Source organism: Acipenser ruthenus, chromosome 3 (assembly GCF_902713425.1).
Source record: "Acipenser ruthenus chromosome 3, fAciRut3.2 maternal haplotype, whole genome shotgun sequence".
Classification (NCBI taxonomy): domain Eukaryota; kingdom Metazoa; phylum Chordata; class Actinopteri; order Acipenseriformes; family Acipenseridae; genus Acipenser; species Acipenser ruthenus.
The window spans coordinates 2,377,638-2,400,547 of record NC_081191.1 but is presented as its reverse complement, the minus strand read 5'-3'; the positions used below and the strand labels follow the sequence as shown (position 1 = coordinate 2,400,547).

The 22,910-nt window shown below is 43.7% G+C and overlaps 1 protein-coding gene across 6 annotated transcripts in view; it reads left to right on the top strand.

Moving 5' to 3' along the window:
• Positions 1-503: 503 nt before the first annotated feature.
• trappc9 (trafficking protein particle complex subunit 9) overlaps positions 504-22,910 on the top strand; it is a 383,858-nt gene continuing 361,451 nt past the window's right edge. Inside the window, exons 1-8 of one of the 6 annotated variants that reach the window (XM_059010266.1) lie at positions 504-546; positions 728-824; positions 2,281-2,882; positions 14,415-14,560; positions 15,632-15,757; positions 16,273-16,299; positions 21,301-21,422; positions 21,828-21,953. In XM_059010266.1, coding sequence (XP_058866249.1) covers positions 2,299-2,882; positions 14,415-14,560; positions 15,632-15,757; positions 16,273-16,299; positions 21,301-21,422; positions 21,828-21,953 — 1,131 coding nt within the window. In that variant the 5' untranslated portion in view covers positions 504-546; positions 728-824; positions 2,281-2,298. The other 5 variants (XM_059010253.1, XM_059010235.1, XM_059010260.1 and 2 more) reach the window with 5 other exon arrangements.

Sequence of the window (22,910 nt, the reverse complement as noted above, 5' to 3'; positions counted from 1 at the left end):
GGTATAATTTTCTTTCCTCAGAGTACAACTTATATAGTGATTTGAAACATGTTTTATTATGTAAATAAAGTCGCTTTATTCAATTTGAACAGACCTGACCAGCCTGACAGGGTCAAAATAATTGGACTGTAAAGGGCTAGATATATCTTTTGCATGATTTATTGGTATAGAACTTGTTAGAGACATATCTGTGACATTAATCAGTGTTTTATACATAACTAACCTGTTGGTTCGTCAATACTCAAAACTGCAACTACATTTTCAGCCTCCGCCATTTTTAATAGCATGTGGGGAAAATGTGACCTAAACACCCAACCCTTAAATACCTGATAATTATGCACCTTTGTTTTTATCACATAGAAACTATTATTTATTATATATAATTTACACATATTTGTTCAAAAGAAACTTTTTAACACAGTAAATGATACTGGTATAATGTTATTATTTTGACTTCCCCCACTGTATACACAAATGTAGCCGCCGAGTTAAGGGTTGGAACCGACGCTTCAAAATACAAGCAACGTCGGCTGATTTAGTCAAGGGGTAGGTTATAACAGTATGTGTCTGTTATCTTGTTTTTTTTTTTTAAAAAAAAGCTCATCAATGTAATATCCTGCATTATTTGTTGAGTTACTGTAACAGAAAACGGCAATCAGCATCTAATTTCATAAAAAGCGTGAAGTAGCTGACTGAAATTAACGTAAGTTCCCCCTATGCTTTTGAGTTGGTAGGACATCGGAAGCAGGAAGTTGGCGCGTCCGAAGGAAAACATTAAGCTGTCAGAATCTTAACGTGAAAATACACACGGAGCGAGCTTGTATGTAAGTCTTATAATATTTTGCTTAGCTAAAATTGTAGGGTGTACAGACTGAAACGATTACCCCGACAGCGACTTTCCTTTATCATGTAATAACATTGCACTAGGCAGGTAGCTTTTAGCCCTTGAAAAAACATGTAACTATTTGAATCAGAGTGGTCAAAAATGTCAGTAACTTGCCAATAATGGGAATAAAATGAAAATTCAAGCGTGAAACAACACATACGGTAAAAGGTTCGACTAGACTCTGTGCATTGCAGTGTATTGAATACATAATGCATGAGGCACCTATTCCAATGTCTTCTTGGTTTACCTGGAGGATTGTGTAGTTGCCGGTGACAAAGACACGTGATTTGATTTCAGCGTTTACTTTACTTTAATGTAACCAATATAGGTGTCCCACAAATACAAATCATTGTAACGTTGTTATTTTTGCAATGAGGTGCTCGAAACAGAGTTTAAAGTGTATTGACAGGTTGGACCTGAATTGTTAGTTTCCTCCTCGTGATAGTGGAGTCACTCTCAAATTTATTTAAAGAATAAACTGCTCCAATCCTTGTGTACCTTCAGGGGCTAAGGATTTATCAAAGAGCCAAAGCCACACTGAGACAAGGCTGCTGCATATGCAGTGTTTAATGCTTATTTTCTACATTGTGAGTCTCAAATAAATAAATTAATAATCACATTATCAATCAATCGAATGATTTGTATATAGGACCTTTCATAGGGAGCTATTCATTTGAAAAAGCGTTTCACAATACAACATTAAAAAAAGGCCGTCAAAACAAGACCGAGCAATAAAAGTAAAACGAAAACACAAAATAAAAACGTAAAATACACGCTCCAAAGGCTTGAGAGAACAAATAGGCCATGCCAGGGAATCTGTAATTCTCAGTTAATGGAGGGCATTTGTGTTAATCAGCTGTGATCATACTGTTTGGTTAAAAAGGATGCAGAGGCAGCTGCTGCTTCTTCTGCAGTACAGGTTCTCGAGAGGAGGTAGCATGCATAGTGCAAGAGACACACCTTTTTCCTCCAAATCTCCCAGTTAAGGAGACTGGTCGAAATTTGCACAGTCTCTTTCTGTATATAAAATGTTTCAAATCAATCAATCAATAAATCAATAAATAAACAAGCTGAGAAAATGGTCGATGTGAAAGCAAGCCATGACAAAACCACAAATCAACCAAAGTAATAGGAATATTGCAGCGGGGGCCGAACTGAAGAGGGGTGCTGCGTCCGTATAGTTAAAGAGCATCTTGGTATCAGTATGAAGTATCACTGTAATCTCAACAAATGTCTTCTTTTTGATTAGGTTCACTTTGTATAGTAGTTTATGTTTCACTATCCCAACCATGTGACTTTTTAAAATCCAGAAGCTTAAAGTACAGTTGTACCCTCAAAAGCTGTACTAAGAAGTCATGATGTATCCTGTTGAAGTGTTTTGTTTACTCCTCCAGATTGTGGTTCAGTGGAGAATGAGTGTTCCTGACTATATGCAGTGTGCCGATGATCACCAGACTCTTCTGGTGGTGGTACAGCCGGTGGGGATCGTCCCGGAGGACCAGTTCTTCCGGATCTACAAGAGGATTGCTTCGGTCAGCCAGATCAGCATCCGCGATTCCCAGAGGGTCCTCTTCATCCGCTACCGACACCACTACCCTCCGGAGAACAACGACTGGGGGGACTTCCAGACTCACCGCAAAGTGGTGGGGCTGATCGCGGTGACTGAGTGTGTCTCGGCCAAGGAGTGGCCCCAGACCTCCGACCGCTTCCATGACCACAAGGAGGTGTACGGCTCCACGCTGTATGACTCGCGGCTGCTGGTGTACGGGCTGCAGGGGGAGGTCGCGGAACAGGTCCGCACTGACGTCGCCTTCTACCCCAGCTACGACGAGTGCGAGGATGTGGAGAGGAGAGTGGAGGACTTCATCGAGTCGCTCTTCATCGTTCTGGAGTCCAAGCGCCTGGACAGGGCTACCGACAAGTCGGGGGACAAGATCCCTCTGCTGTGCATTCCCTTCGAGAAGAAGGATTTTGTTGGGCTGGATACTGATAGCAGGTGAGTTATTTTCTGGTTGTCATACAGCTAAAAGGTATCATTATTAAAATACTGAGTAGTTATGAAGTAAGTAAACCACTTTGCAAAGCTGTGGTGCTGCCCTTTGCTACTGGGCCTCCCTTCACCTGCTTCTGTAGATTCCATTGCTTTGTGGTAAATGTTTTATTCATTCACAAAAGCATAGCAAAGTGGACAACAGACTTTATAAACACCCTCTGTGTATACAACTGTTTTCCTTCTGGTAAATCTAATAATCAGGATTTTTTTTTGTACACTCTTGGTATTTTGTTTTTAAATTATGATTTTTTTAAATTAATTGGATAATGTCTGTCACTGAAGCCGAATTTAGACCAGATTATTTTTTGTTACAGGTTCAAGAAAACAATTACGTTAGTGGGCTCACACGTTAAACTGATCTGTAATCCTCAGGGCAAGGAGGCATCCAATCAGTGTGTGAGTAGGGCAGGGAGGGCAGGATGGCGGCTGTTCATTGTGTGATTTGGGCAGGGAGGCGACTGTTCAGTGTGTGAGCAGGGCAGGGAGGCATCCGTTCAGTGTGTGAGCAGGGCAGGGAGGCATCCGTTCAGTGTGTGAGCAGGGCAGGGAGGCGTCTGTTCAGTGTGTGAGCAGGGCAGGGAGGTGTCTGTTCAGTGTGTGAGCTGGGCAGGTTGGGCAGGGAGGTGTCTGTTCAGTGTGTGAGCAGGGGCAGGGAGGCGTCCGTTCAGTGTGTGAGCAGGGCAGGGAGGCGGCTGTTCAGTGTGTGAGCTGGGCGAGCTGGGCAGGTTGGGCATGGTGTCTGTTCATAGTGTGAGCTGGGCAGGGAGGCGTCCGTTCAGTGTGTGAGCAGGGCAGGGAGGGCAGGGAGGCGTCTGTTCAGTGTGTGAGCAGGGCAGGGAGGCGTCTATTCAGTGTGTGAGCAGGGCAGGGAGGCGTCTGTTCAGTGTGTGAGCAGGGCAGGGAGGTGTCTGTTCAGTGTGTGAGCAGGGCAGGGAGGCGTCCGTTCAGTGTGTGAGCAGGGCAGGGAGGCGTCTGTTCAGTGTGTGAGCAGGGCAGGGAGGCGTCTGTTCAGTGTGTGAGCAGGGCAGGGAGGTGTCTGTTCAGTGTGTGAGCGGGGCAGGGAGGTGTCTGTTCAGTGTGTGAGCTGGGCAGGTTGGGCAGGGAGGTGTCTGTTCAGTGTGTGAGCAGGGGCAGGGAGGCGTCCGTTCAGTGTGTGAGCAGGGCAGGGAGGCGGCTGTTCAGTGTGTGAGCTGGGCGAGCTGGGCAGGTTGGGCAGGGTGTCTGTTCAGTGTGTGAGCTGGGCAGGGAGGCATCCGTTCAGTGTGTGAGCAGGGCAGGGAGGGCAGGGAGGCGTCTGTTCAGTGTGTGAGCAGGGCAGGGAGGCGTCTGTTCAGTGTGTGAGCAGGGCAGGGAGGTGTCTGTTCAGTGTGTGAGCAGGGCAGGGAGGCGTCCGTTCAGTGTGTGAGCAGGGCAGGGAGGCGTCTGTTCAGTGTGTGAGCAGGGCAGGGAGGCGTCTGTTCAGTGTGTGAGCAGGGCAGGGAGGTGTCTGTTCAGTGTGTGAGTAGGGCAGGGAGGGCAGGGAGGCGTCTGTTCAGTGTGTGAGCAGGGCAGGGAGGTGTCTGTTCAGTGTGTGAGCAGGGCAGGGAGGCGTCCGTTCAGTGTGTGAGCAGGGCAGGGAGGCGTCTGTTCAGTGTGTGAGCAGGGCAGGGAGGCGTCCGTTCAGTGTGTGAGCAGGGCAGGGAGGCGTCTGTTCAGTGTGTGAGCAGGGCAGGGAGGCGTCTGTTCAGTGTGTGAGCAGGGCAGGGAGGCGTCTGTTCAGTGTGTGAGCAGGGCAGGGAGGCGTCTGTTCAGTGTGTGAGCAGGGCAGGGAGGCGTCCGTTCAGTGTGTGAGCAGGGCAGGGAGGGCAGGGAGGCGTCTGTTCAGTGTGTGAGCAGGGCAGGGAGGCGTCCGTTCAGTGTGTGAGCAGGGCAGGGAGGGCAGGGAGGCGTCTGTTCAGTGTGTGAGCAGGGCAGGGAGGTGTCTGTTCAGTGTGTGAGCAGGGCAGGGAGGCGTCCGTTCAGTGTGTGAGCAGGGCAGGGAGGGCAGGGAGGCGTCTGTTCAGTGTGTGAGCAGGGCAGGGAGGCGTCTGTTCAGTGTGTGAGCAGGGCAGGGAGGCGTCCGTTCAGTGTGTGAGCAGGGCAGGGAGGGCAGGGAGGCGTCTGTTCAGTGTGTGAGCAGGGCAGGGAGGCGTCTGTTCAGTGTGTGAGCAGGGCAGGGAGGCGTCTGTTCAGTGTGTGAGCAGGGCAGGGAGGCGTCTGTTCAGTGTGTGAGCAGGGCAGGGAGGCGTCTGTTCAGTGTGTGAGCAGGGCAGGGAGGCGTCCGTTCAGTGTGTGAGCAGGGCAGGGAGGCGTCCGTTCAGTGTGTGAGCAGGGCAGGGAGGCGTCCGTTCAGTGTGTGAGCAGGGCAGGGAGGCGTCCGTTCAGTGTGTGAGCAGGGCAGGGAGGTGTCTGTTCAGTGTGTGAGCAGGGCAGGGAGGGCAGGGAGGGCAGGGAGGCGGCTGTTCAGTGTGTGAGCAGGGCAGGGAGGCGTCTGTTCAGTGTGTGAGCAGGGTAGGGAGGCGTCTGTTCAGTGTGTGAGCAGGGCAGGGAGGCGTCTGTTCAGTGTGTGAGCAGGGCAGGGAGGCGTCCGTTCAGTGTGTGAGCAGGGCAGGGAGGCGTCCGTTCAGTGTGTGAGCAGGGCAGGGAGGCGTCCGTTCAGTGTGTGAGCAGGGCAGGGAGGCATCTGTTCAGTGTGTGAGCAGGGCAGGGAGGCGTCTGTTCAGTGTGTGAGCAGGGCAGGGAGGTGTCTGTTCAGTGTGTGAGCTGGGCAGGTTGGGCAGGGAGGTGTCTGTTCAGTGTGTGAGCAGGGGCAGGGAGGCGTCCGTTCAGTGTGTGAGCAGGGCAGGGAGGCGGCTGTTCAGTGTGTGAGCTGGGCGAGCTGGGCAGGTTGGGCAGGGTGTCTGTTCAGTGTGTGAGCTGGGCAGGGAGGCGTCCGTTCAGTGTGTGAGCAGGGCAGGGAGGGTGGTGCAAATATATCAATATATTTTGTGGTGCAAATATATCAAAATACTGTACATGATGACACCGAAATAATTATTTTAAATAACGGGACATTTTTTTTTTTACTTCTAGCACGCAAACAATAAGAAACTGTTTAGTGATTCTAACCAAAAGCAGTACATTTTGAGACAACTGGCATTATTTTTATGATGTAAAATGAAGGCAGCAGGAATGCCTTTATTAAAATGTCATGAATATATATGCATGGGATGAATATTGCCTGAGTAATATCACCTGCATGTTTCTCTGTCACCTTTCATTGTTTATGCTTTTATGTTGATGTTTATGTTTGTTTTCTCTTGTTTTATTTGTCTTCTTTTTTCTTTCTTTCATACTGTCCTGTGAGTTTATTATTGGGTGTGAAAAGGTGAGATGTAGCAAATATACAATGTAGTGAAATCAATAATGTGGTCCATTTGCTTTCGCCCTTCTGCCATACAAGAAACCTCTGATGTCTCTGTGATGTATGTTTCTTGGTTCATAACTGAAAGCCTACAGCATTACCATTTCTTTTTGTTAAAAAGAAATGTAGTTCATGCTCAACCCAGCAGGGTCACAGTGCATCAGGGCCACCACAGTTCAACCATGCCATTTGTCTAAATTCTGAAGATCAGTGGGCAGCGTCTTTATAACCCGCGGTCAAGCATGTTGCCTGGCTTCACCCATCAAAGCAACGATTATTGCAATGCAGGGGTGGAAATAAGACTCTTTATTGCATAGCCGTTTCACCCACTCCAGGTTTTACTACAAGCTTGGTTAGCCACAGCTTGTATAGATAACAAGTTCAGGTGAGTCTTATTAAACTCATGGTAAAACCAGGATTGGATCAAACTGCTATGCAATGGGAGTTTTATTTCTAGCCCTGCCATGCTACTGAACCTTGGAGACGAGGACCATCCCAGGGATGACCAGTAGGGGTCACTAAAGCATTATGAGGTGAACTGTCTGCTGCTGACTTTCCTCCCAAACCCCACAGGTCCCTGTGGATCCCAATGCAGTTATTAGTAACTCAGCATGACTGATATTCGAACACTGCTTACCTGACACACTAAACTCCAGATGGCAGTGCTTTCGCAGGTGGAGAGCCACTGGATGTGTCTGTATTGGGAACGACAGATTCACATGTATACAGCAATAGTTTTACTAAATTTGATTTGACGGACACCTCCTGGTACCAATTAGGTTTCGCTTTAGTACGTTTTCAAATCCCAATCTCTTTGTTAAAATGCAAAAAATGATCAGGTGCTGGTGCTGGTAAATGCAAAGTATTGCAGTGTACCAGGCGGCACACATTACATGCTTTGTGGAGAAAGTCTCCAGTATATAAAGTCAATGTCAGCGTTTGTATTCAGTTGTTAAGGGATGCCTGTATTTTGTTGATTTCTATTTGCATTAAAGAAACAGGAGCATGTTGGATGATATGGGTGGAGGGTTGCGTTGGTTGAACTGACATGGCCTCACCCGGAAGTCAGACAGAGTCATGGAGGTCATGCTGGCTGTGGAAATGCTTTTGTGTATGAATAACTTGAAGGTTAAGTGTCTTCAGTAACACAGACTTCAGCTTGAAACAGCACGGCACCTGTCAGTAATTCAGTAAATCATTTGCTGTGTGCCAGAGCTTTGCCTGCTTACTTGCCCAACACAAATGTGTATGTGTGTGATATTTATCTCTTAACATGCAACTGCCTACTGGAGTCACTGTAAGTGCCTGCTTTGGCTTAATCTAGTATTTTACATTATTTAAAGAGGCATATGTACTGTAGTCATAATAATAATAATAATAATAATAATAATAATAATAAAAGAAAATTCTTTACCACCTGACATTTCTTAGAATTTGTATATCTTGTTTTTTTTTACCTATGATCTTTAAATATTGGTATACACTAATGACTTGATTTTAATAAGTGACTATTTTATAAAGTAAGAAGTCATATGCCATGTAAAGTATGCTACAGTACCTAGTACCCTACTTGAAGCCCAGAGGACTGTACTGTATACATTTGATGAATCTGTTACAGATAAAAGAATAATTAAAAAGGAAAAAAAATCCTGGGTGTTTGTTGTGTTTATGGGCTGCAGCTTAACTGTAGAGGGGCTGAGTTTTCAGTAAAGAGCAGTCAAGCCACAGGGCCAGGTGTTGCTTAGTTGTTGCTATGTTGTTTAGGTCTCTGAACCATGTGCACACTTATTTCTCCTTTGTTTTATAAATGGGTGCTTTGGATGAATGCTGTTTCACCTTCCTGTGTTGTATACTATCCTCACTTCAAGTGATTTGTGTTGGGAAGTCATGATGACCCTTTAGATTCACAGCAGATTTAAACTTGGCCACGCTTAAGCTGCTGTTCCCTTATTTCCAGTTAACCAGACAATTGCATAAGCAGAGCTTCCGCTAAGCTTGGCTTCATGATCCCTAGGTGTTTGTACAGTAGGTAAAACATGTACATTTAAAAGCAATGGGTGCAGAAAACCAGAACGTAACTGATGTTGATTGGGAATAGGTACTAGCAGTAATGAACATTTGTGGGAGAAATGTTTGCCGAATACATATGCTGTTACACTGAATACATTGTAGAATTCTTCGTAGACTACTATGCTGTAGCTGAAGTACAGCAGTGAAAATCACTAACTAAAAATGTATTTCATTTTTGTATATCAAAAAAATAAATCTAAAACATAACTAGTCTTACGCCACATACACGTTTTCAGATCCAGTAAGTGAAATATATGTTCAGCACCCTATTTTGAGGCAAAGGCATTTCATTTTTTGTTCAGAGTATTATTCTTTTTACTAGTTTTATTCCTCTCTGAAAATTTGCTTTTGCACCTGCAGTCAATGTTCTTGATTTTATTGAAAGCTGTGTGAAATGGGGCCATCTAGGGGCTTTTACATAGAACTGCAGTTGTACAGAACAATGCTCACAGTACATATTATTATTATTATTATTATTATTATTATTATTATTATTATTATTATTATTATTTATTTCTTAGCAGACGCCCTTATCCAGGGCGACTTACAATTGTTACAAGATATCACATTATTTTTACATACAATTACCCATTTATACAGTTGGGTTTTTACTGGAGCAATCTAGGTAAAGTACCTTGCTCAAGGGTACAACAGCAGTTTCCCCGACCAGGGATTGAACCCACGACCCTCCAGTCAAGAGTCCAGAACCCTAACCACTACTCCACACTGCTGCCCACTACATAACACAGTGCCTGCAAAAGGTTCTTTACTGTGTAAATATATACATCTGTAGTCAAAAGTTTACATACCCCAATGGAAATGTATAATTTCTAGAAATTTCTCAAACAAAGAATTATACAAAGAATCTTTTGTAACAAAAGTTTTGCTTTTGTGGATGAGCAAGAAAAGTTACAAGATATAGATGTGTACAATTATTTATTTCAGCAATTTTTTTTTGCAAAACTCCAAAAATGCCAATTCAAAAGTATTCCTACCCTGACAAGGAAAATAAAATTAATAGCTAAATGAGCCACCTTTAGCAATAATAACCTCTTTTAAACAATTAGGATATTGTCAATGAGCTTTTGGCATGATTCTTAGTAATTTTTGACCATTCTTCAACGCAAAATTGTTCCAGTTCATTCAAATTCCAAGGACTTCTCTTGTGCACAGCCTACTTCAACTCATACCAGAGATTCTCAATCAGATTTAGATTGGGACTTTGACTAGGCCATTCCAGAACCTTGATTTTATTCTTCTTTAACCATTCTGAAGTAGATGTTGATGTGTGCTTTGTATCATTGTTGCGTTGCAATGTCCAATATGCGGTTTAAATCAAGTTTTGTAGCAGAAGGTTTCAGATGATTGGCCAATATCTTTTGGTGTGCTATGGAATCCATTTTACCATGGATTGGAACTAAATTTCCTGTGCCATTAGTGGAAAAACAGCCCCATAGAAGGATATTACCACCTTCATGCTTGACAGTAGGTATGCTGTTCTTTTCTTTGCCTCACCAGACTTTCTCCAAACGTAACAACTATCAGCGTGACCAAATAGCTTGATTTTGGTTTCATCACACCACAAAACCTTTGACCAGAACTCCTATCCATCATTCAAATGCTGTTTTGCAAACTTTAAGCGATTGTCCTTGTGACGTTTTCCTAAGAGTGGCTTTTTCCTTGGCCTGCGATCATTGAGACCTTCACCATGCAATACTCGGCCTACGGTTGAAATGGAAACCCCAGTCCTACTTGCAGCCAGTTCACCTTGAATATCTTTGGCAGTCAATCTCGGATTGTTATTAACCTTCCTCACAATTCTTCTACTTGTTCTTGGTGAAAGAACTTTCTTTCTTCTAGACCGAGGGAGCATTGTGACAGTACCATGAGTCTTGTACGTCTTGATAATAGAAACACTAGTTGAAATTGGGATTCTCAAATGCTTGGAAATCTTCTTGTATCCTTCTCCAGCTTTATGAGAATAAATAATTTTCTGCCAAAGGTCCTCAGATAGCTCTTTACTTTTCCCCATATTGACTTATTGGTAATGACAGCAATCATCCTATGACTAACCCTTTTATACTGTCTAAGAATGTTCACCTACAACCCAGCATTTTCTAGAATTAGGTTCTGCATTATCATATTGAAATTTTTGGCACATTGTAGACAATCATAGCATCAAAGGGTATGAATACTTTTGAATGAGCATTTTTGGAGTTTTGCCAAAAAATTGCTGAAATAAATAATTGTATTCTCATCCACAAAAGCAAAACTTTTGCTACAAAAGATTTTTCCTAAAATTATTTGTTTTCGAGAAATTATACATTTTGATTTGGGTATGTAAACTTTTGACTACAACTGTGTGTGTGTGTGTGTGTGTGTGTGTGTGTGTGTATGTATGGTGCAGAATAAGGCGGCACACATTTCTGATTCACAGAGTGTATTTTAGTTATCAGAGGTTGGTTTGTAAATTGTAGAGGTGGGAATTTTCGAATAATTAGTTATTTGAGTGTTCTATTACAAAAGATTTTGAATATTGAAATATTCAACCTCTAATTAGAATGACAGGTCTATTAGAAGCAATCAATCTGTTATGCAAAACGTAAGGTAATAGAATAGAAAAATAAAAAGTAGAAAATCAAAATTCACACTACAACATTAATAAAAAAAAGAAAAAAATACATATATTTAAAACTGTAAACTGCATTCTGATCTTGTTTAACAACTGCTTTTAGAAAAGAACAACACATTCTTATATAAAAAGACCAGCATGTCCACGTATTCGGGGGTAAGACGACTGCACAATCTCTTTAGGGTTAGGGTTAAGGTTTAAGGTTAAGGGTAAGTCCCGCAGCTGATAAAACTCTCTCTGCTGGTGCAGATGTAGCTGGGATACACAGATAGGCCTTTGCTAAACGTGATAGTTTTCTGTAGAGATTTTCATTCACTCCCCACCATGCAAGTGGGTCTTGATAAGGCGGAATACACGCGTCAAGTGCGTATTTTTCAAGTTCTGTTTTCAACAAGGTGGTTTCATGTAGTGTTCCTCACCAAACAATGTAGCCATAGCGGTATGCTTGTCAGAGCAAGCTTTTTTAACAGACAGACCAGCTGCTTCCATAGATGTGCGTTCCCCTCCCGCGATGTCATCAGTGCTATCTGTGTCCGGCAGATTTGAAAGCAGTTCATCCACTTTCTCTCTTATAACAATTCTAACTGCATCATCAGTGTTTGTGTCGAGGATCCAAAAATGATACGATGAGTGCTACTTTATCTGCCGTTTCTGTATCTGAGGGTGCTAAGCGTCGCCTTAAAGATTCAGACACGGTGGTTCTAAACTGTGACACACTGTCAGATTCATAGGGTGCCGATATCAGTTGCTTTGACAGCAGGGTGGCAGTAACGGACACCATTGAGATGGACACCTCTGACTCACCACACAGAGCAGTTGTGGCACATTTCAAGGAGCACATTACTGGCAGCATCTCTTGGATAACTTGCCAGCTATTATCCGTTAGGTCCAGTGTTCGGATTTCTGTTAGTATCGTGTAAGTCCTGTCAGATAACACTGCTACAAGTGCCCATCTCTGCTCTTGAAGGCTCTCAGACATGTCGTGGATTGAATTCCATCGTGTGCAACAATATTGCACAAGACGGTGCTCAGGCAGATTTTGCTGCTGCTGTTTCAACTTTAAAGCCTGAGTTGTAACGGTGCTGTGGTGAAAATGGGATACAAGTCAGCTCGCAGCACCAACCACATGACTTATGAACTTATAAACTTTAAATCCATCATTAATAGCTAGCTGTAGAGTATGTGCAAAGCACACATTCGATTCACACTCAAGAAATGCATTGTTTGCTGAAACAACGTTGCTGGCATTGTCATGGACACAAGCAGTGATTTTCCCATTTATATTCCATGCTTCAGCAGCGGTCTTCAGCACATCTGCTAGATTTTCTGCTGTATGTCTTTCTGGAGTTGCGCGAGTTTGCAGAACAACACTTTCCATTTTCCAGTCCACTATGACAAGTGATAGTCACATAAGATTCTGTAGTCAGCGCTGTCCACGAATCAGTAGTTATCGCAACCTTTTCTGCTTTTGCCAGCTTACCGTTAACAGCAGCAGCACACTCCGCGTTTAGTTTCTCCAGTCGAGCCGTGATTGTTTTGCTGGAACTGTATACACCGGTTCAACAAATCCCATAAGCTCTTGAAAAAGTTTTAGATGATTAAGCATTGAACCTGTTGATTTGTGATAGGCAATATTGATTTTGCAGAGCTTGCACTGTACATTACTCTCGTTTATTTTCTCAAAGTAATTCCACGCTGTACTTTTCTGCGAGGACGCCATCTTGCCCTTTGCTGCTTACAGTACTAGCCAATAGCAGACCGAGGAAATGAAATGTGCCCGCTTGCCTGTCAGTCATCATTGTGTTGGTAATTATTTGTGGATTCATTTTCACCGATTCCTCATTTAAAAAAATATTGCGCAAGTTGTTTGTTTTTTTTAATTAGCGAGTAATCGAATGTTTATTTAAGTATTCAAATAATAATTTTGGATATTCGAATACTCGAATATTTGGTCTCACCCCTAGTAAATTGTCACCCAGAAGTTTTTTTTCCATGTGTTTTAATTGTCCTAAAGTGCTACAGAAATGCAGCTGACTGTGCCTGTGTTCTCCTAAAGTGATTAGTAAATGCAGCTGACTGTGTGTGTATTCGCCCAAAATGATTAGTAAATGCAGGTGACTGTGTGTGTGTTCATCTAAAGTGATTAGTGAATACAGCTGACTGTGTGTGTGTTCATCTAAAGTGCTACAGAAATGCAGCTGACTGTGTGTGTGTTCATCTAAAGTGATTAGTGAATGCAGCCGACTGTGTGTGTTCTCCTAACGTGATTCATAAATGCAGCTGACTGCGTCTGTGTTCTCCTAAAGTTCTACAGAAATGCAGCTGACTGTGTGTGTGTTCATCTAAAGTGATTCATAAATGCAGCTGACTGTGTGTGTGTTCTCCTAAAGTGATTAGTAAATGCAGCTGACCGTGTCTGTGTTCTCCTAAAGTGATTAGTAAATGCAGCAGACTGTGTCTGTGTTCTTCTAAAGTGATTAGTAAATGCAGCTGACTGTGTGTGTGTTCTCCTAAAGTGATTAGTAAATGCAGCTGACTGTGTCTGTGTTCTCCTAAAGTGATTAGTAAATGCAGCAGACTGTGTGTGTGTTCATCTAAAGTTATTAGTAAATGCAGCTGACTGTGTGTGTGTTCTCCTAAAGTGATTAGTAAATGCAGCAGACTGTGTGTGTGTTCTCCTAAAGTGATTAGTAAATGCAGCTGACTGTGTGTGTGTTCTCCTAAAGTGATTAGTAAATGCAGCTGACTGTGTGTGTGTTCTCCTAAAGTGATTCATAAGTGCTGCTGACTGCGTCTGTGTTCTCCTAAAGTGCTACAGAAATGCAGCTGACTGTGTGTGTGTTCTCCTAAAGTGATTCATAAGTGCTGCTGACTGCGTCTGTGTTCTCCTAAAGTGCTACAGAAATGCAGCAGACTGTGTGTGTGTTCTCCTAAAGTGCTACAGAAATGCAGCTGACTGTGTGTGTGTTCTCCTAAAGTGATTCATAAGTGCTGCTGACTGTGTGTGTGTTCTCCTAAAGTGCTACAGAAATGCAGCTGACTGTGTGTGTTCTCCTAAAGTTATTAGTAAATGCAGCAGACTGTGTGTGTGTTCTCCTAAAGTTATTAGTAAATGCAGCAGACTGTGTGTGTGTTCTCCTAAAGTTATTAGTAAATGCAGCTGACTGTGTGTGTGTTCTCCTAAAGTTATTAGTAAATGCAGCTGACTGTGTGTGTGTTCTCCTAAAGTTATTAGTAAATGCAGCAGACTGTGTGTGTTCTCCTAAAGTGATTCATAAGTGCTGCTGACTGCGTCTGTGTTCTCCTAAAGTGCTACAGAAATGCAGCTGACTGTGTGTGTGTTCTGCTGCAGGCACTATAAGAAGCGCTGCCAGGGCAGGATGAGGAAGCACGTGGGGGACCTGTGCTTGCAGGCAGGGATGTTGCAGGATGCCCTGGTTCATTATCACATGGCAGTGGAGCTGCTGCGCTCAGTCAATGATTTCTTATGGCTTGGAGGTGAGTTTCTAAAGGGGGCGGCAGTGTCTGCTGCTTCCTCTTCTGACTGCAGTCATCAGGAAGTTAGGAAATGGACAAATGACATAGCGTATGCTGTGGTTCTGTTCATTTCTAAATTGTAATGGTACTTTTTATTTTATTTTTTAAATTTGTTTTCCAATGTGATCGAAATCCACATATTTATACTATTCAACTTTTGAATTTTAACAAAGAGGAGTTTCATACTGTAACATTTATTGAATGGCTAATTGTGTTTAAGCATAACAAAAATAAGGTTCATAAAGCCATTAATTAGCTGCTCTTCCCCTGAAGCAATGTGTGGATTATTTTGTGTCACAAACCCTATTCCCAAAGCCTCCTCTCCCAACTGCCACCACATGGAAATAACTTCTGGTGACTTTGTGATTCCACTGTACTTTGATTGACACCTGTCGGTAATATTTCTACTGCTGTACGTATTAAAATAGAAATAGTACCAAAAGCTTGATGAATCCTACAATAGTTCCAAGCGTTTCGTACATATTATTTTACTGTCAATTACACACCAGTTCTTTAACGTTACAGACTAAGCAATACAATTTCATTCGCTACAAGCCTTCACCAAAGCCATCACTGTGCTTCCATTGGCTATTTAGTTCTATTACTTTCTGAGACGGCGCCCATTGAAAATGTGTCTGGGTTGGCTGATTTGGCATGGAATGACACATTTTTCATGCACAGAGATAAATTCAGCAATGCCACTCCTTGGCATACAGCAGTTTGGAATGTCCTGCTTGAGAGTCGGTCACATACAATGATACACCAACCAGTCAGGCACCCAGTAAGCACACTTCTGTGAATAACTACCTATCATACTCTTTACTTGGCTTGCATGTACATGACTGCTCTTCACTTGGCTTACATGTACATGACTCATCGTCATGTAATGAATCTCCTTTGCTACAATCTACATTTCAACGGCATTTTATTTTGTGTTCCTTTGAAGCTGTTAAACTGTGTGCCAGGTCCTCGGAGCATCTCTCCCTAAAGCGGTTTCTTGTTTGCTCGCAAATGTTTTCATTCTTTCTGCAGCTGCCCTGGAGGGACTCTGCTCCGCCTCAGTCATCTACCACTATCCAGGGGGCACTGCTGGCAAATCAGCAGCCCGTAAACCCAGCATCTCTGTCCCTGCTGACGCTGGCAAGCGACACCGACCAGGTAAGCATGGTGGTCTCCAGTGCCACTGCGCTGCACACCTCGCTGCAGGGGTTATGGCTGGAATATAAGGGTAAATAGACATTTGATACTATATCAAATACATAAACAGACAGGTAATCAATGTATCATGCTTATTACAGTGAATACATACTGTACAGTAACTCAAGGGCTGTTTGAGTTAGTGTTTACATTGCAGTGTTGTATGGTACACTTTGTCAGACTGTGTATTATACTGCATTAGTCAGGTTGTGCTGTCTGCTGGTGTTGCTTATCCTGCGCTGTGCTTCGCTGCTTTTACATGGCACTCTTCATGCTTCTAAAAAACGGAATTCTGATTCAAATTAAATAAAGAAGTACATTCTTTAACATTCTTTTAAAAAAATTAATCTTAACTATATGGATCCCAGAAAGTCATCACCTAATAACAACGGGATTGGCTTAGCAGTGTGTAATACATAGGCTACATTTCAATGGCAACTGTATATAGAACCTGCATTCTTTCTTTCTGTCTCTAGGGGCGCAGGAGCTTCTCATTGACCCAGGTACAGTACCCTCAAGCTTCTAGCTGGACTAGCTGCTCACTGTTTTGCTTGCTTTGCTGTGGGTTTTGATTGTCTGTTTGTATGGCTTGCCAGCTGCTGTTTGCTTTTGTTAACACTGTAGCAAATTGATACGTGTATTCTATTTGTACAATGCATTCCAATGTAGGACATCACTGGACAAAGCTGTATGGAAGATTGTTAATTGTATAGCTATTATAATATCTCCGAATAATACATGTCATACATTTTGCACTCCCCTGGCTCAGTTTACAGCACACTCCTCTTATATATTTAAGGGCATGCTGTTGTTTTTGTTGACACTTTTCTGACCTTCACAGCTTTGTGTTGTTGCTGGAAACTTGGCATTGACTTCAATGTTTGTACTGTGTGTGTGTGTGTGTGTCTATATATATATATATATATATATATATATATATATATATATATATATATATATATATATATATATATATAGTTTAGTTATTTGTTGGATAACCCTGCTGTTTGTTTTATGTGGATTCCATTTGAACAACTACAACAGGAATAATCATGAACTTATACTGCCTTTCAAATCCCAAGCTGACTCAAGCCTCTTTACATAAAGGCTTGGTGGTCCAGTGGCTAAAGAAAAGGGCTTGATACCGGGAGGTCCCCGGTTCAATTGCCCGCTCAGCCACCGACTCTCTGTGTGTGACCCTGAGCAAGTCACTTCACCTCCTTGTGCTCCGACCTTCAGATGGGACGCAGGAGCGAGGTCCTGTGTAAGTGACACTGCAGCAGGTGTTGATGCATAGTTCACACAGTCTCCAAGTCCCTTTAGATAAAAAGCATCTGCTAAATAACCAATTAATTAATAAAGGAGCATCTGAAAGGCTATTTGAAATAAAACTAAATACCCCTCCCCCCTCCCCCCCCCAAAAAAAAAAAAAAAAATAGGTAAAAACCTATTACATCGACAGTACAAAAAATATCATTGACAGTTAAAAAAGGGGAAAAAAAGAAACAGAACAAAACATGCTGTACCTTTTTGAGTACACAGTAAATCCCCAAGGGGTAAAATTGGACAAGTTTTTTTTTTTAACTGTTTTTTTTTTTTTTTATCACTCACACACTTGGTTTCCATGTTTAACATGAACACTAGATGGGGCTGTGGTGAATGGAGTAACAGGCTACTGCTGCATAGTTTGGATTATTTTTATTTATTTATTTTCCAAATACCAATTTTTTTGTAGTGCTAGGACAAGAACACAACAGAAAGTTTTAAATAGTATAATTAAAGCTGATGGCTTCACTAGGCATGCATGCTGTCAGATTCCACGTACTTCTTTTATTGCTCTGAGCACACTCTTAAACTCAGGGGAGACGTTAAGGAGGACACAGAGATGTTTTGGACTCCTGTAGTGGATTGTTCTTGCACTGGGCTTGCAACGTATCCAGACAACTTTTAAATAATCAAGAAAATCACACAGTCTCATTCAATTTGAAGTTTTAACGAATCAGAGCAGTAATAGTGCCCTTTCAGTTTATTAAATGCTTAAAAGTGGATTGGGTGGTTGCAGGTTAATTTTTAATTAGGCACCTGCTTAGCAGCAAATGCAACCTTGGAGCTTGAAGCAGGGAGACATACAGCAGGCTTTTAGCGGGGAGACATACAGCAGGCTTTTAGCGGGAGAGACATACAGCAGGCTTTTAGCGGGGAGACATACAGCAGGCTTTTAGCGGGGAGACATACAGCAGGCTTTTAGCGGGGAGACATACAGCAGGCTTTTAGCGGGGAGACATGCAGCAGGCTTTTAGCGGGGAGACATACAGCAGGCTTTTAGCGGGGAGACATACAGCAGGCTTTTAGCAGGGAGACATACAGCAGGCGTGGAGCAGGGAGACATACAGCAGGCGTGGAGCAGGGAGACATACAGCAGGCTTGGAGCAGGGAGACATACAGCAGGCGTGGAGCAGGGAGACATACAGCAGGCGTGGAGCAGGGAGACATACAGCAGGCTTTTAGCAGGGAGACATACAGCAGGCTTTTAGCAGGGAGACATACAGCAGGCGTGGAGCAGGGAGACATACAGCAGGCGTGGAGCAGGGAGACATACAGCAGGCGTGGAGCAGGGAGACATACAGCAGGCGTGGAGCAGGGAGACATACAGCAGGCGTGGAGCAGGGAGACATACAGCAGGCTTTTAGCAGGGAGACATACAGCAGGCGTGGAGCAGGGAGACATACAGCAGGCGTGGAGCAGGGAGACATACAGCAGGCTTGGAGCAGGGAGACATACAGCAGGCGTGGAGCAGGGAGACATACAGCAGGCGTGGAGCAGGGAGACATACAGCAGGCTTTTAGCAGGGAGACATACAGCAGGCGTGGAGCAGGGAGACATACAGCAGGCGTGGAGCAGGGAGACATACAGCAGGCGTGGAGCAGGGAGACATACAGCAGGCGTGGAGCAGGGAGACATACAGCAGGCGTGGAGCAGGGAGACATACAGCAGGCTTTTAGCAGGGAGACATACAGCAGGCTTTTAGCAGGGAGACATACAGCAGGCTTGGAGCAGGGAGACATACAGCAGGCTTGGAGCAGGGAGACATACAGCAGGCTTGGAGCAGGGAGACATACAGCAGGCTTTTAGCAGGGAAACATACAGCAGGCTTTTAGCAGGGAGACATACAGCAGGCTTTTAGCAGGGAGACATACAGCAGGTGTGGAGCAGGGAGACATACAGCAGGCTTTTAGCAGGGAGACATACAGCAGGCTTTTAGCAGGGAGACATACAGCAGGCTTTTAGCAGGGAGACATACAGCAGGCGTGGAGCAGGGAGACATACAGCAGGCTTGGAGCAGGGAGACATACAGCAGGCTTTTAGCAGGGAGACGTACAGCAGGCTTTTAGCAGGGAGACGTACAGCAGGCTTTTAGCAGGGAGACGTACAGCAGGCGTGGAGCAGGGAGACGTACAGCAGGCTTTTAGCAGGGAGATGTACAGCAGGCTTTTAGCAGGGAGACGTACAGCAGGCTTTTAGCAGGGAGACGTACAGCAGGCTTTTAGCAGGGAGACGTACAGCAGGCTTTTAGCAGGGAGACATACAGCAGGCTTTTAGCAGGGAGACATACAGCAGGCTTTTAGCAGGGAGACATACAGCAGGCTTTTAGCAGGGAGACATACAGCAGGCGTGGAGCAGGGAGACATACAGCAGGCGTGGAGCAGGGAGACATACAGCAGGCGTGGAGCAGGGAGACATACAGCAGGCGTGGAGCAGGGAGACATACAGCAGGCGTGGAGCAGGGAGACATACAGCAGGCGTGGAGCAGGGAGACATACAGCAGGCTTTTAGCAGGGAGACATACAGCAGGCTTGTAGCAGGGAGACATACAGCAGGCTTGGAGCAGGGAGACATACAGCAGGCTTGGAGCAGGGAGACATACAGCAGGCTTGGAGCAGGGAGACATACAGCAGGCTTGGAGCAGGGAGACATACAGCAGGCGTGGAGCAGGGAGACATACAGCAGGCGTGGAGCAGGGAGACATACAGCAGGCTTTTAGCAGGGAGACATACAGCAGGCTTTTAGCAGGGAGACATACAGCAGGCTTGGAGCAGGGAGACATACAGCAGGCTTTTAGCAGGGAAACATACAGCAGGCTTTTAGCAGGGAGACATACAGCAGGCTTTTAGCAGGGAGACATACAGCAGGCGTGGAGCAGGGAGACATACAGCAGGCTTTTAGCAGGGAGACATACAGCAGGCTTTTAGCAGGGAGACATACAGCAGGCTTTTAGCAGGGAGACATACAGCAGGCGTGGAGCAGGGAGACATACAGCAGGCGTGGAGCAGGGAGACATACAGCAGGCGTGGAGCAGGGAGACATACAGCAGGCGTGGAGCAGGGAGACATACAGCAGGCGTGGAGCAGGGAGACATACAGCAGGCTTTTAGCAGGGAGACATACAGCAGGCTTTTAGCAGGGAGACATACAGCAGGCTTGGAGCAGGGAGACATACAGCAGGCTTGGAGCAGGGAGACATACAGCAGGCTTGGAGCAGGGAGACATACAGCAGGCTTTTAGCAGGGAGACATACAGCAGGCTTGAAGCAGGGAGACATACAGCAGGCTTGGAGCAGGGAGACATACAGCTCAAGACACTTAAGTGAATTCTGTTTCCTGAAAAAAACATGTGGTCCAGTTTAGTCTAGTTTACAGCAAGAGATGAATTAGTTAATAGAGATGATGCAAGTATGTCAAACGTTTCAGTTTTTTTTTTTTGTGGGTTGGATGGTGTTGATGCACCTCGTTCTGCATCCTCAATTTCTTTCACCTCCTCCACACAGTCTTTTATAAGTTGCAATCATTCACTGTGACTTATCAATTTGACTACTACTTCTTTCCATCCCATTAAAGTTCTGAAGAAGAAATCGATAGGTATTTCCGTGTAGTACGGTTATTAAAACCGCCTGTAGATTCTGAAAGCTGAGCTAAGCTTTTTTTTTGGTGCCGGGACCAAATTATTAGTTCTGGAAGAAGTTAATATTTTAGTATGTTCTGTGAGCAAGTGCACAAGGTACTATTGTCCTGTAACAAAATATAGCTTATTTAAACAAGTCGTTTTCGAGCAAATTGTTTTCTACATCATTCTGGTAAATGCATTTCAAACCCTAGCTACTGTATCATGCACTGTTCACTGTAAAACACGGAATATCTGCAGCAACTTCATTTTGCAGATGTCTCACTGTGGATATATTTACCGCAACAAATGTTTACGCGTGTAAACTGTACTTATACTTGTATATAAACTGAATTGAGTAATTGTGCTAATTATGCGGCTTGTATATTTTGCAGATTTTTAATAAAAGTGAAATTAGTGATACACATACAAAATTTCCATCAACCTTATTTAAAGATAACTGACAGTGTAGTGCATTTATTTGGGCCTGGCCCCTAGAACAGTACTGTAATAATGTAAGAGACAACATCTCCTGAAAGTAATTGTGTTTCCTTGTGCGGGGCTCAGGTGCTCTAACCACTAATGGCATCAGCGCGGACACCAGCAGTGAGATCGGGAGAGCCAAGAACTGCCTGAGCCCCGAGGACATCATAGAGAAGTACAAGGAAGCCATCTCTTACTACGGCAAGGTACAGAGACTGTTAATGAAGAGCTTGGGGAAGAGCCCTGGGTGGATCACAAATGGGAATAAAGAGTGCAACTTGCATAAAAGCAAATGGCTGTTAATAATCTTTCCCATGGCAAGGAGATACCCCATTAACGCCATAAAAATGCTGTTCCATTAAGACTGCACATCTGCTGAATAATTGGAGAAAGACAGATATTGATAACAAACAAAATTAGATGTCCCCTGTAAATGAGAATGTATGGTATATGTATTGACCTCTTCTCCCTGGGTAGTCATTTTAAACGAATTAATGAATAAGCTCTGTCAGAAGTAATAATTGTGAGTTTCTATGAACTATATATTTACTGTACTGTGCTCTCTTGTTGTTTCACAGTAATGTGTAATAGCTTGCACTCTTATTTCTCAGTATAAGAATGCTGGTGTGATTGAGCTGGAAGCCTGTGTGAAGGCTGTCAGAGTGCTGGCTATCCAGAAGAGGGCCATGGAAGCATCAGAGTTCCTGCAGAATGCAGTCTACATCAACCTGGGTCAGGTAGGGTCTTAATTGACATGCAGTCTATATCAACCTGGGGCAGGTAGGTCTTATTTGACATGCAGTCTATATGTCTGTAGAATGCACAAGACCACCAGTTAACCTTTAGCTTCCTCGAATGAACCCTTTCTGGTTTAACTCACAGCCAAGATGACATGCAGACCACCATAGCAGGTTCTTAAAAACACCTTGATTGTTATTTTGTTCTCAAAGTTTGGATTTTTAACCTCCTGAGTTTTTAGCTTTATAGAGGGCCTAAGTATTACTTTAAACTTTGGCCATATGATACAGACCAGATGCTTTGACAAAGGGTCTTTGATGTTGGTACACAGCTGTATTCTGTGGTTCTCTCAATACATTTCCATTAACATGTCCAGTGAACATTAACCGTTTTCAGTGCCACCTCTGGATCTACTGTATCAAAGACCTTTTTCACATTTCAAAAAAATGAAAAACTTAATTCACCTTGAATTTGGCCTTCTCCTTGATTTCCTATAACTGCTAGTTTTCTTTTAGTCCTAGACATTTGGATATTTTTTATATAAACTCAAACCCACCTAATGTCACCCTGGTTAATGTCACACCCTGCTTATTATCATCACATTGAAATGTCCTGACCACCATAGAATTGGAGTTGATGGAAAGAAGCTCCTGATAATATCACTTTGGTTAATGTCAAGGATATGTAACAGTCATGCAATTGATTTCCACCCCTCTTAATATCACTTCAGAATGCTGCATCTTGTGCTCGCATGATCACCCAGCCTGACTCCTGGAGATCACAAGTGTGTGTTCAGTGTTTTTTTGACCATTGCATATTAAAATGAAAAAGTCTCTTGAAAATAAAAGATTTAAACAGAGCTGTGAAGCCTGAAATAACTGCCCTATCCGAGAAAGGCGACCAAAAAGAAACAAACAAACAAACTCTCGCCTACTAATTTTCTTCGCACCCATCAA